The sequence below is a fragment of the Semicossyphus pulcher genome, unplaced genomic scaffold, assembly GCF_022749685.1.
Source record: "Semicossyphus pulcher isolate SPU_LCO1_2020_fin unplaced genomic scaffold, fSemPul1.0.p SCAF_10, whole genome shotgun sequence".
NCBI classification, from domain to species: domain Eukaryota; kingdom Metazoa; phylum Chordata; class Actinopteri; order Labriformes; family Labridae; genus Semicossyphus; species Semicossyphus pulcher.
Window position 1 is genome coordinate 1742681 of NW_027211604.1, and position 13467 is coordinate 1756147.

At 42.0% G+C, this 13467-nt stretch overlaps 1 protein-coding gene across 1 annotated transcript in view; it reads right to left on the bottom strand.

Moving 5' to 3' along the window:
* LOC138598501 (polypeptide N-acetylgalactosaminyltransferase 10-like) overlaps positions 1–13467 on the bottom strand; it is a 63546-nt gene that overhangs the window by 12091 nt on the left and 37988 nt on the right. Inside the window, exons 5-6 of the mRNA XM_069670298.1 lie at positions 6491–6676; positions 4223–4406 (exon numbers count right to left, since the gene is read on the bottom strand). Of these exons, the coding sequence (XP_069526399.1) occupies positions 4223–4406; positions 6491–6676 (370 nt within the window). The remainder of the gene's footprint in view (positions 1–4222; positions 4407–6490; positions 6677–13467) is intronic.

Here is a 13467-nt window from a genome sequence, read left to right on the forward strand (position 1 = left end):
TCCTCCTGGCAAAGTCAAACTAGCTCTTTCATTATTTACACAGTCTTTGGCTAATAACCGCTAGCTACGCTGAGGAGCATATAGCCTAACTTCTTAGCCGTAGCTGGCTGATTCATGCGGCCCGCCCATAGAGCTCAGCCATAGGCTTCAGCTCGATCGTGCTCCACCTCTTTGTCCATCTCTGTATTAGCTGGCTTTGGCATTCCCAAAATGGCGACCCCCAACACCGGCACAATTCAGGTTTCAAAACGCTTCTTCAGAAACCAGTGGGTGACGTCGCTGAGACGACCTCCATTATTTATACAGTCTATGGTGGTGACGCAAACAGGAAATCCTCCGTAGACCAGACCGTCTCATTTCAGTTCAGCTCCAAGCAGGTTATTAATGGTGCATCCTCTGAAGTCCGCAACCTTTGAAGGATGCAGCCCCTGGATTGAGACACAGCTAGTGTGTGATTGAGGCCAAAAGACAATTATTATTGTTTAGTTTTCTACAGCCCTTTATATTGGACATTTTGCTTATCCAATATATTCCTATCCAATTCCCTGTTAGAACTGCAGTAGTAATGTATTTCATTAATTTTGTAGTTATAACCCATGTTATCCCTTCATCCCTCATCCTCATCTCATTTTACAGATGAAGGAACCTTTCAGTGTCTGCATGAGACTAACTCCACTTCAAACCAATCTGGGGCAACACCAGACCATGTCAAGTTAACCATGTGTTAGAAAGGAAGTGAAGAGACCTTAAAACATGTGCTACCTTGATACTCTCTATGAGACGCTGATGGCTGGCCCTGAATTAGAGCACATGTGACATTGGTACAGACCTTAAATATTGCATAACTTTTACCATATTTATCAGTCATCCCTTGTGTGAGAATATGTTGCTTAAATTAAACCTGAAAGCACAGAGCAGATAAAATTGTAGTAGTAATGAACTCGTATGAGTCATTTAGTCACAGCTTTCACTACATATGTAGATTCTCCACTCTGTCACTGTGTTGCTTTCTGGTAGCTCCACTGGAAGTAGCATATTGAGGGATATATTGGTGAAGAGACAATTGCTAGAAACACAAACCATATAGACTGAAGGCCATGAAGTGTAATACGCTGCAGGGCTTGTCAGAGCGGTTATTACATATGCATGTTCTTGCTCTGGCTCTGGGTCTTAGTTTGATTCCACAGTAGCTTTCACAGCCTGCAGGATTGACACTCAAATGACAGAAAAACAGAGTCAGAGTAGGAGCAGGAAAACAATCGACTGAGATGCAGACAGTAAGTCAGAGTTCATGCATTTACTGTGGCACTATTTCTCAGCAGATAATGAAGATGCTCTGAACAGTGCAGAACCAATTAACCCACTACAGAGCACAGTGGCTTCTGTCTGCTGCGACAAGCTCTGTGCTGCTGAGCGCACGGCTTGTTAGCTGCTCTATCACGGCTGCACTTGATTTAAGCCGCAGCACACCTGAGGCAGAGAAATTGGGTCAGCAGGTGCAGACACACACACACACACACACACACACACACACACACACACAAGTATATATTAGATTTCTTGTGAGGGACAATACTTTCTGCACCACGTCTTACTTTAACCCGATTAATGTCACACTGATCCGAGCAATCAATCAATGGTCAATTGAATTTTTCTCATCTTTTAATCCCCCAAAAGAAACGCAGCCCTGTTCCGTGCAGAAACATCACTATACACATTTTGAGGTTGTCATAGTTACAAGCTCTTTCATCAGGTAGAAGTCGGAGGCAGGCAGCCAGCAGGTAGTCTGCTCTCGCCAAAGTCGTCCCTGAGGAGGATCAATTAAAGGCAAACAGGGCAGCTTCTGTACAGTCAGCAGTGAGAAGCACTCGGGGGCTTCCCACGCCTCCTGAGCAGTAAGCACAGATACGAGTCCCGTGGTGAGAGCAGCCAGGTTTCTGCAGTTTTCCTTCAACACAGGTGAAAGGGTCCGAAAGAATTCCAGCTGTGACAACAAAAACCTGCATTTCTCTTGTTTAATGTTTTGGTTTGTCCATCCATCAGGCTGTACCTACGCATCCGTCCCATTCTTGGAAACATCATATCTCAGCTACGTCTGGCACAAACATCCACTTGAACTCAAGGATGAACTATCAGAATTTGGGGGTTAAAGGTCAAGCTGTCTGTGATCTCTCAAATGTTTTTGGCAATAACTCAAGAATTCTCACAAAACACCAATTATGATACAGTTTTACACAAATGTCTAATAAAAAATTTTTATGATGAAATGATTATATTTTTACACACAAGGTCAATGGTCATCTTTACTTTGACATCATAATTACCTGGATAAATACTTTTGTAGCCGTTATTCCTGCTGCCAGATTGTCACCTGCCATAGGCTTTTACTGTATAGCAGCCATAGTCATGTGTCTCAAAAGTCTTTGATTTTTAACTCTTTGCTCTAAAGACTGGTGCAGATTTCTGTTGGTTTACGTTAGAGCACAAAGATTCACAAACGCAGCAGGTGAATGGACTTAATTACAGCTGAGACAAAGGGAAGCAAAGGAGTAACTACCAGCTTCATAAATCCAGCTTTTGTGTTGTGTTAATGAAGAAAGATCAAATTATAGCAACACAAAACAACATATTGTGCATCACTAATTACCCTCAGAAATTACATTATAGTCCACTGTGCACAAAATCAAATTAAAACATTTAGTTTTTCAAAGTAAGCAGGACACACGAACACGCACTTCTTACCTCATTTGGGACGCTTAATTTCGTCTGCAGCACAAAAACGGTCTGCGGGTGTTTGTGGCAAAGCAATACGTCTCATATCTTTGCTGATCCTGTACATAGGTGTGTACTGTTCTCTGACGAAAAGAGTCTGTTTCATGCCTCAATATGGGTTGAATTGACGTGCTTGGGCAGGTAACCTATACAGTTGTATTTGTGATGCTAACAGTCTTTAGCATTTAGAACGGAGGAAACTAAGGTGCTGATTACAGTAAATATTATAGCTGCTTACGATGATATAATTCTGCTTTTATGAACCTATAAGGGATGCATGCCGATATTATCGGCACGTTATGCGTATCTCCAGATAATGGCTTGAAAATGACGTATCGGCATCGGTAGATGTGTCATTTTTCTACCGATAGTTTCTGCCGATAAAACAACGCTATAATTATGCCTAAACGCTCGATGATTCCAAAGAAAATAAAATGTTACATACAAATAAATATGTCATTTTGTACATAACCTAAGTTTAATTTTCTAATATTGCCCAATGAATGTGTACAATTCTGCAATTAGGTGGAAAAAAACTTCCCAATATATCAGTATCGAAATCAGGAATCGGCAAAAATGGTTGGAAAAAATCAGCATATCGGAAAAAAATCCAATATTGTGCATCCCTAGAACCACCGATAAGTCATTTTGTGAATCGGATCAAAGACTATTTTTGCTTTCTCTAGCTGATAGTTTAAAGGGAAACACCACATATGCAACTTATATTGCATATTGCACACGTCAAAACAAGGGCACCCGTTTTGTCTGTGTAAGCTCATATCCAGATCATTGCAGACTGTCGTGCATAATTTTCTCTGTGTCCACACAACTTACAAAAAGACTAAAATTGTGGCACAATTGCTCCACAGATCCTGAGAACTGCACTTTATACTTCTGCTGTATGTTCAGCACATTTGCTCCAGGTGACAAGCGACTTGCCCCAAATGGTGCAACGCTTTAAGTCGCTGGCCTGGTCAGGTCACAAACCACCATCAACTTCATCTAAAGTTTTCCTGTCAGGCCAGGATTATATTATTTAGGTTAATGGAGCATTTTTACAGAGAAAACATGAGGAGAAGCATCAGGACAAAGTACAGTGTTTGGCTACATCAAACAGGAGATTTTAGCAGATCAGTGGCACTGAGGGAATATAATGCTAAATTAGAGCCTGCTGGAGGAGTCTGACAAAAAGTAAACAATCATTAAACACAATTGGGCTTTTAGGACGATTATTTTGTTCCATCCAAAACAAAAATGCTGTCATCATGTTAAGTCAATCATCTCGGAGTGTCAGAAAAACATTGAACATGCAAAGCTTTTATTGGGAAAACAGCGTTAATGGTTATGTCTGAGAACTGTGCGATTTAAAGATCCTTTGTTCACATTTGATGCACTGGAAGCCTGATGGACGTAATGTTTCAGTACAAGGAGAGGTTGTTTTTTTACTCACTCGAAGGGTTCACTGGGGTCGTCCCTCTGCAGCTCCGGGGGGATGGGTATACGTTTGTAGTACATCTCCCAGTCGAACGCCCCCCGCATGGCGTCCCCGGCCTGCGTGTCATAGCCAAAATTGTCGTGGTCGATCACATCGATCATCGGACACACGATGGTTTTCCTGTTCTGGGCGATTCGGTCTGAGAGACACAGAAGCAGGCGGATGGTTCAGTTAAAATACGTTATTTAATTGCCTTTTAATACAGAAGCAGAGCAAACAGAAATCACAGAACTAAGAGTTGTGTCTGTTTGTGGATTGTGGGTTAGAGTGTGTCTCCAGTGGTAAGAGGGGAAGTCAGTGGATGTCCAGGAAGAGTGAAGGCTCGTGTGTTTGTTTGTTTGTGCACTGAAAAGGAGTTGCCAGTTTGTTGATGCAGGTCACTGAGTGGAAAAATGTTTGACGAGCGGATGAGCAACTGATGTTGGAGCTCCTGCTGTCCTCTCCGCTGCTCTCTGTCAGACACATTTCCACTGTAGTTTTATAGCAGGGCTATTTTTGACCCATAATCACCACAGTGTAAACAAAAATAGAATGACAAAATAATGAGCTCAAACAATGAAATAACAAACAACATGAAGCTTCCTGAATCAGGAGGAAGGGATGGATGGAGCCATAGACTGTTTATGAAACGTGAACATGTCCCCTTTTGATTGAAAAAGTAAAGATGACTTCACAGGTTGCAAAAAGAAGTCTACAGCAAAGTAACATACATAGACATGGCAGCGCACACTTGAACACGTGGCTACATGCTTATCCTGTTCAGGGCAATGACTGTATATGGTTCAGGGTTGCATGAGTGCTGGAGCCGATCCCAGCTGTCATTGGGCGAGAGGCGGGGTTACACCTGGACTGATCGCCAGCCAATCACAGGGCTGACACACAGAGACAGACAACCTTTCACACTCGCATTCACACCTACAGGCAATTTAGAGTCACCAATTTACCGAGCATGTCTTTGGACTGTGGGAGGAAACCGGAGTTTAATAAAAACAATGACTTCCTGTTTATGTCACGCACTGGCAGACATGCATTCGATTCCCGAGTAATGTGTTAACAGCCTGACATAAAGGTGAAATGGGTCATAAGGTTTGCTGTGATATGCTTCCATGGCTGGCTTCCTGCTGGGAGACGGAGCTGAACATGGGTCCTTAATGGAAAAAGGGGGAATTGAGAACGTTCCATTGTTTGTGAGTAAGTCCATCAGCCAGAGGAGAGAGCGCTCGCTCTCACAGTAGGTGGTGAGCATGAATGTGTGTGTTTGTGCTCCTTCACTTCAGTCTTCAGGACCTTGAGGATGAGGACATTATTTCCAAAGAAAATATAGTAAAAATAAAACTCATGGTTTAAGTGAGGACACATCTTTTAATATGAAAGCGTTTTTTTTAGAGGAGGACATTTTGTAGAGACGGACCAGGCTGCAGAAAACATGATAACCAAGGTCGTCTATAGACAGGATATTATGTTGCTACAACGGGCAGTGTTTTATATCAGTGCCTCAGATCATCCATGATTTTAATTGCTTGTTTCATACACTGATTAATAAGGGCTCCATATCAACATATCATTTAATTAAGGATATTTAAATGGACAGTCAGGTGTTATGGACAGCCCTTAAAACAACAATCATGAACTTATTATCCACGGTAAAGCCATCGTACAACCTACTTTAGCCTGAACAATGCTTTGTTTTCTAGGTGTCCGTCAGAGTCCCGGAGACCTGCAGGGGCTTGAGAGCTTTAAAGCTGATAATGCCACGCTCATGGGAGTCAGACTGTTTAAGGATTTCATGATTTCGCATGAGTTCCTGTTTACGGATAAACACTTTGGTTGCCATAAGCCATCTTGTCTACAGCCAGGTTTTCTGAGACATTTTTAGGGGGAATAATTGATTTGAGATATGGGGGCCTTTTGGAGAATGACAACTGTTTGGAAAGAGAGATGAGGGCGTTTGAAAATAGAAAGACAGGACATTTTGGAATGGGTTCAGTGCGAGCATTTTACAGAACGTAAGAACAATTCTTGAAAAGGACACATAGGACAGTGAGAACATTTATTTGTAACTTCTTCACTCCCTAAAAAGGGCTATTTGATGGCTGAAACCAGTTTTAGGGTTGAGGTTAGGGCTAGGGAGGGCCCTCACAAGTACAGACATACAGAAATCTGTGTGTATGTGTGTGTGCTTGTTTCTGTGTCAGAAAAAAATCAGTGAAGAGTGTTCCTCACCCAGCAGTGGAGGCAGCCAGTTGACGTTGGCCTCACAGTGAGAGTCCAGGAAGGTGATGACTTCTCCTTTAGCAGCAGCAGCTCCCAGCAGGCGAGTCCTGATCAGCCCCTCCCTCTTCTTGGTCCTCAGGATACGAACCTTCGGCAACCGCAACATGTACTCCTCGAGTGCCACCTTTAGGTGCTCTGCAGAGAGGGAGGAGATAGAGGAAGAGGGTGAGATCATTAGTCTGATGTTGAGTTCTGTCAAAAGGTTATTTTGTCAGGTGGTGAAATTTGCTGCATTTTATCTCAGCCTGACACGCTTACTGCAGCCAGTTTCTTCATTTCGCAGAACTCCCTTAAACACTAAACAAAGGAGTGACTTTTTCAGAAGACTTTGATTCAATGAACAATTTTTATTTTTCTCTGCTTTGCTCTAAATGAGGAATATTGGTGTATAAAGAGGAGAATATGCTCCCAAAAACTGGCATTAGGAGCAGCATGAAATTCAATCTGCATTTTATTTCTGTTTCAATGTCATAAAACACATACTATTTTTCATTTCTAAAGAAGTAATACTTTTAATGCAGGTTCTGTAGGGTTAAACCATAGACTGTATAAAAAGATGGACAGCTCCCTAAAAGTGAAGCCAAACCCTCTCTGTCGCCCCCTGTTGACTGGCTGCAGTATAGGTCATAAAGCCCGCCTCCTCCATGTTAACAGATGGGACATGAGTCAAACTATAAAATCAAAATAGACCCCAAATAATTTTTTCTCAAACATGGTTTCTGTCATTATAGTTAGTTCTTATCATGCTGACGTACGTTTCATTTTTCTCACAAGTTTATTTTTAATTATTTATTTGATGCTCTTAAATCTTATGATTGACAGCTCTGTTGACAAATACGGCTCCTGCAGCCGATCAGTTCCGGATTAGCAGAGTGGAGGAGGAACGGCGAGAGGAAACGTAACTAAAACGATCACTACAGTCACTGAAGTTTCCATACCTGTGAACGTTAACCTCAGACCAACACAAGAAGCTGTTCTGCTGTTAAACACGACGGCGTTCGAGATCCTAGCTGGTTTTTTTGGTAAGTCAAGTGTGTGTTTTGGTTAGTGGAAGTGGCTATGGTGACTCTACCAGTCGATCTCTACTGCGCAGACTCTGGCTCCAAATGACGTCACCATCACAAGACGGCAGCGCCTATCACAGGGGCTGTTTTGGCATCAATTTCGTACGATGAAAGCAGATGGAGACGTGTCGTTCATCTGTACAGTCAATGGGTTAAACCACTCGTGCACCACCATAAGTTGCAAGCTCCTTGATGGATGCCATTGAATACGTTTACATGGAGTCAGTTTCTTTCTTTAAGGATCAAAGCCTGATGATATCTCATTCGTAGTAGACTGTAAAACTAATCTTTGATCATTTCAAAAGTTTGGGCCAAACTTTGCTGAATTCATCACATTCATCATCAGGGAAGAAAGAAGGAAACAATAGTGTTGATCAAGAATGAATTAATTTAAAAAGACAGAATAAGCACGTGTTAAATTTGACTAACAGGCATACAGTTGACCCCAGTTGTTTGGGTAAAGGGTCACAAAAACTTGAGATTGTCAAGTTGAGTTGTATTTACAGCGCAAAGGTTGCAGTTCAGTTGTTAGTGCAGGACTCTGTGATAAACTGGCACTGTGTTCAGGATGTACCTTGTTTCTTGCCCAGTGCATGCTGGATATTCTCCAGCCCAGTGCCACTCCGCACAAGATAAGCGGTTTAAAAAATGGATGGATGGATGCTGCAGAGTCAGTGAAGGACAGATTCAGGATGGAGAAGTTTTGAAACAATACAAAGTTTTTCAGGGTCCTTGAAGCCCTCACGTAACACATCTCTCAAACGGATAAAGAAAATACTTATTTTCAGTTCCTTTTTTGTAGCATTGCAATATTTCCTCTGCAGATTTTGAAGACAGAACTTTAACATATTCAATGATATGTGCAATGTGTCAGACTAACAATCAGCAGGAAGATGTTGCTTATGATGATAAATGACAATTCATGTGAAAAAAGTGACATTAATAGTCTGAAAAGCCAACAACTCAGTGTTTCTGATGATCTGTTATCTTGCTACTTATAACATTCTGTTTCCTGATGATGGTTTATCATATTTGCAGTAAATAGACACCCCTTCTGAGTAATTCTCCCAGTGTCAGACGGAGGGATACTTATTTTTGCAGGGAGCCATAGGCCCTGGGACTGCCACTGCATCCAAATCATATCCATCACTGCAATCACGTCAAAGAGCTTTATATGCACAGTTTAGCCACCATTAGTCACAGAGGCAGGTCGGTTTAATGGTCTTTAATGGAGGGAAGACTTTCTTTGTAGATGAGATTTCCGTTTTGCATTTTAATGCTCTTTATATGGGGATTAAAGAGCTATAACTCTGAACAAAATGTCCGACTTTTCTTTGACTTATGGTTCGATGGTCGTAAATAGAACTTGATACGTTTTAATAAGGGAGGTCTTTGCAGATGTTAGCTGACCTTGGTTGAGGAGATAAAGTTCTATGTTTGCAAATAAAAACTAAGCGAGGTGTTATTTCTCCACTGAAATACAGTATGTGGTAGGTTTGTCTGTAAAGATCCATGTAGGGCTGGACATGAGGCTTTGGTCTACTCCTGTGAAAATGGTGCAAACCCAGCATGTCTCAATTAAGGAGAAGGTCTCGCCTCCCCTCATGGTTTTTGCAGGGCATGTGAAAATTGGATTTTCCTCACTTAAATCTCATTCTTGAGGATAAGAGCGCGGGCCCTCAGTGCTCTCAGTGGTTTCAATAGAAATAATTTCTGAAGCAGTCAAAACATGAAATATAACTTTGACAGCTTCTTTACAGAAAGTCACAATACTGCCTGTCGACAAGCAGCAGAGAGAGAGAGAGAGAGAGAGAGAGAGAGAGAGAGAGAGAGAGAGAGAGACGGTGAGGAGTTGAAAAGTCGACCTTTTAACTTCCTCTTTTGGAAACTTTCTTTGCTTTCATGCCAGCTGCAGATATAAGTGATTTGAGGTTGACAGCAAGTGAGATAAACAGAAAGAGAAAATACGCTGAAAGGCTACAGTTTGAATGGAGAAGAGACAACCTGCAGCAAAAGGAAAGTAATGGATTAGTTGTATATGATGTTATGAGGGAATGAAGGTCAGAAAAGCAGCTGAACAACAGTTGTAAAACATTTAGAGGTAGCTGACTGGGCAGGTAATAATAGTAGGGAGTTGGCTAAATGTAAGTCATGTTAGCTGTAACACCCTTGTTATCCCATGCTACATAAATGCCATCATGACCTCATCAAGTTAGGAACCGGACTTTGGACTTTGGATTCAGTCATGATGTTTAAATATTTCAAGGTTTCCCAGAATCTGTACAAGTTAGAAATTAAATTAGCTTTAAACCATACAGTTGACAACAAGTAAGGACAGGACAAAAGGTGCATCAAAGTTTTAATAAAATCATCAAGTTTTATAAATGACCTCATCTCATTGGTGTTAAATCAACAGTTGCCTTACTGATATACGGTTGATTTGGATTGATTAACTGTCTTTTCAGATTTGTTACAACCAAAGCTCAAACGGCTACAATACAAAATGTGTCCCTTATCACTCCAATTCTTTTAAACTTGATTTCTCTATTGAAAAACGTTAGGTGGTTTATGACAGATGAAGGGAGAATGCCTGAAAATATGTGTGTAAAAAATTATCAGAATAATCTAGTTAAAATTGAAAACCGTTGTGGCAACTCTATCTATACCCTATCGACCAACCTTAGCATCCATCCATCCTCCCTATCGACCAGTCTTAGCATCCATCCATCCATCCATCATCTATCCATATCTACCAATCTTAGCATCCATCCATCCACCTTCCCTATCGACCAACCTTAGCATCCATCCATCCATCCATCCATCCTCCTTATCGACCAACCTTAGCATCCATCCATCCTCCCTATCGACCAACCTTAGCATCCATCCATCCTCCCTATTGACCAGTCTTAGCATCCATCCATCCTCCTTATCGACCAACCTTAGCATCCATCCATCCTCCCTATCGACCAACCTTAGCATCCATCCATCCTCCTTATCGACCAACCTTAGCATCCATCCATCCATCCTCCCTATCGACCAGTCATAGCATCCATCCATCCATCCTCCTTATCGACCAGTCTTAGCATCCATCCATCCTCCTTATCGACCAACCTTAGCATCCATCCATCCTCCTTATCGACCAACCTTAGCATCCATCCATCCATCCTCCCTATCGACCAGTCATAGCATCCATCCATCCATCCTCCCTATCGACCAGTCATAGCATCCATCCATCCATCCTCCCTATCGACCAGTCATAGCATCCATCCATCCATCCTCCTTATCGACCAGTCTTAGCATCCATCCCTCCTCCCTATCGACCAGTCTTAGCATCCATCCATCCATCCATCCATCCATCCTCCCTATCAACCAACCTTAGCATCCATCCATCCATCATCCATCCATATCTACCAATCTTAGCATCCATCCATCCATCCATCTTCCCTATCGACCAATCTTAGCATCCATCCATCCATCCATCATCCATCCATCCATGACACACTGCTAGCTCTATTGAGAGTATTTCCCTTTCTATGACATCTGTGTGCTTTGGTTGGATTTATTACTCTGAGAGGAAAAGGTGTGCTATCTGAGGCACAAGCATGAGACTGCTACTAACAGGTAATACATGATTCTGTGCAGAGAAATGTAGCCAGCTCTCTGGTTGTAATCTCAGTGTTCACTGTGCTGCATTAGAATACAGGTTTAGTGTTAGACTCAGACACAAGGCCTCAAAATCACATAACCATCTCTCACCTCGACCTAATCCCTTCCTGTGGAGTGTTTGTGAAGCTCTTTAAAGCTATCCCACACTTTTTTTTATCACTCCATCTCCCTCAGTATCACCCCATCAAAAACAAATCTCCTATCTAATCCATCCATTCTTCCATCCTTGATTTTCAGATTTATGTGACATCCTCTCCAGTTTCCCTTCTTCCTGTGACTCCAGTGAAGGTCAGCCATCTTTATTTTCCGTGCTGTGTTTATTGTGTTGCACAGCAGCTGACCTACAAGCTTTAAAGTGTGACATTGCAACAAGGGCAGAGGGGCTCTGTGAGGTTGGCATCAAACTGTGAGGAAAAGGCGAGCTGCCCTGCCTGTATGCCTCTGCAATAAATCAAGCCATTAAAACTGACCGTTACGAGGCTGACTCTGGCTCTTTATAAACGCTCACCCTGAGCAAAGTGACGCTTACATCATCCTGCTAATGACAGGAAGCAAGGCAAAATTAATCAAGGAACATTCGCCCCCAATGTGTGAAGAGAGCTTGTATGGGAAGAGGTTGGGGGAGAAAGATCAGGGTATTTAATTATGATTGGATAATTTTCACTGAATAAATTGGAATACGGCTCACACTGTTTACCGAAAGCAAGGAGGCAATTAATCACCCTAATGAGAGCGAGCTGATGTCGGCAAACACATTAGTCTTTATTAGAATGTGAAGCAGAGGAGATTGGAGGGCTTAGGCATCATGGACGTCAGGGTCATTTCACAGCATGAGGCAGAGGTGTGAAACGCTTATCACACACCAGTTTGGTGATAAAAGTCCAGGCCATTTATTTAGCACAGACTGGACTTGAACTCACCTGAACTCACAGCACACCATCCCTTTCTGTTTGTCTACCTCGCTGCAGTCCGTCACTCACTTATTTCTCCTGTGGACCGTGCAGGAGCTGCCCGGCCGGCTTTCATCTCCTCACGCGGGGTCGAACTCAAACATGAATTAGCGGTTAGCAGATGAAAGGCGCTGCAGTCGGCCTCAGGCTCTTGTCAAAGTGTCTGCATGCATTGAGACTGTCATAGATGAAATGTACATGTGTTTGTGCTCGTCTCACTTTGATGCGAGTTCAGTGACCTGAAATACACCAGCTAATTGGAGTGTTTAAAGAAGTAGTTCCTCAAGTCAGCCCTTTTGCTACATCACGAGCACCCCAACTGCAAAAAACACAGTGGGCTTATGTGACTAGGTCGAGGAACACTATTCCAACTAGTGCATGAGGGTTTCCAGGTATTCAGTCTCAGGGCTCAGTGTCATAAATGATTCATTCATCATGCAGATCATTTACAGATAATAATGTTACATTATATGTTTAATATAAAAATACACTTGCAGATTCTAATTATGTACTATATGCGTATATATCATATATTTACCTAAGTGCCAGGATGTTTGCACTTTGTTGTTTTCTCCTTGTCAACACTTCTTGTTAGAAACACCACCAATGCAGATACTGACGCAAAGACTGATGGGTAACTTTGCTTGTCAACCTCTGGAAACTGATGAAGTGTTGTTCAGTTCTCCCTTAACAGTTCATTGTTCTCTTTTAACTGATTTATGATGGAAAACAGGCCGCTCACTAGCTTTCAAGTGGTTGTAAACTTACATTGTTTTATAGTATGTTACAAGTACTGTTACCAAAGGTCAAGAATGAACTTCCATGCTCTGATGTTTAAATCAGATTTGTATGTTTGCAAACACTGGTGTGAACCTGACCTGTATTGTTTTGAATTAGGACGAACATGTCTAATATAGCAGGTTAGGCTGATAAATGTAGTTATGTGATGTAAGCCGTTTGGTATCCCTGCATGAAATGAACTCAAACTGTCATATAATCACATATCTCCACCAACACACATTTCAACCACACATACCACCACCAACATCCTCCCTCATGCATTTAAAAAAAATCAATTAACATTGAGACACACAGAGCTCTGTTTTCAGGGTGGTGGATTAATCCCAAGATGCTCTGGCAAACCACCAAAGACAGGAGCTGCTTGTTTATTCCCTCAGCAAAATATTCCGCTGCCCTTGTGAACTCCATCACACTATCCATTTTCTTCCTGCGCCAAGTTGAATTT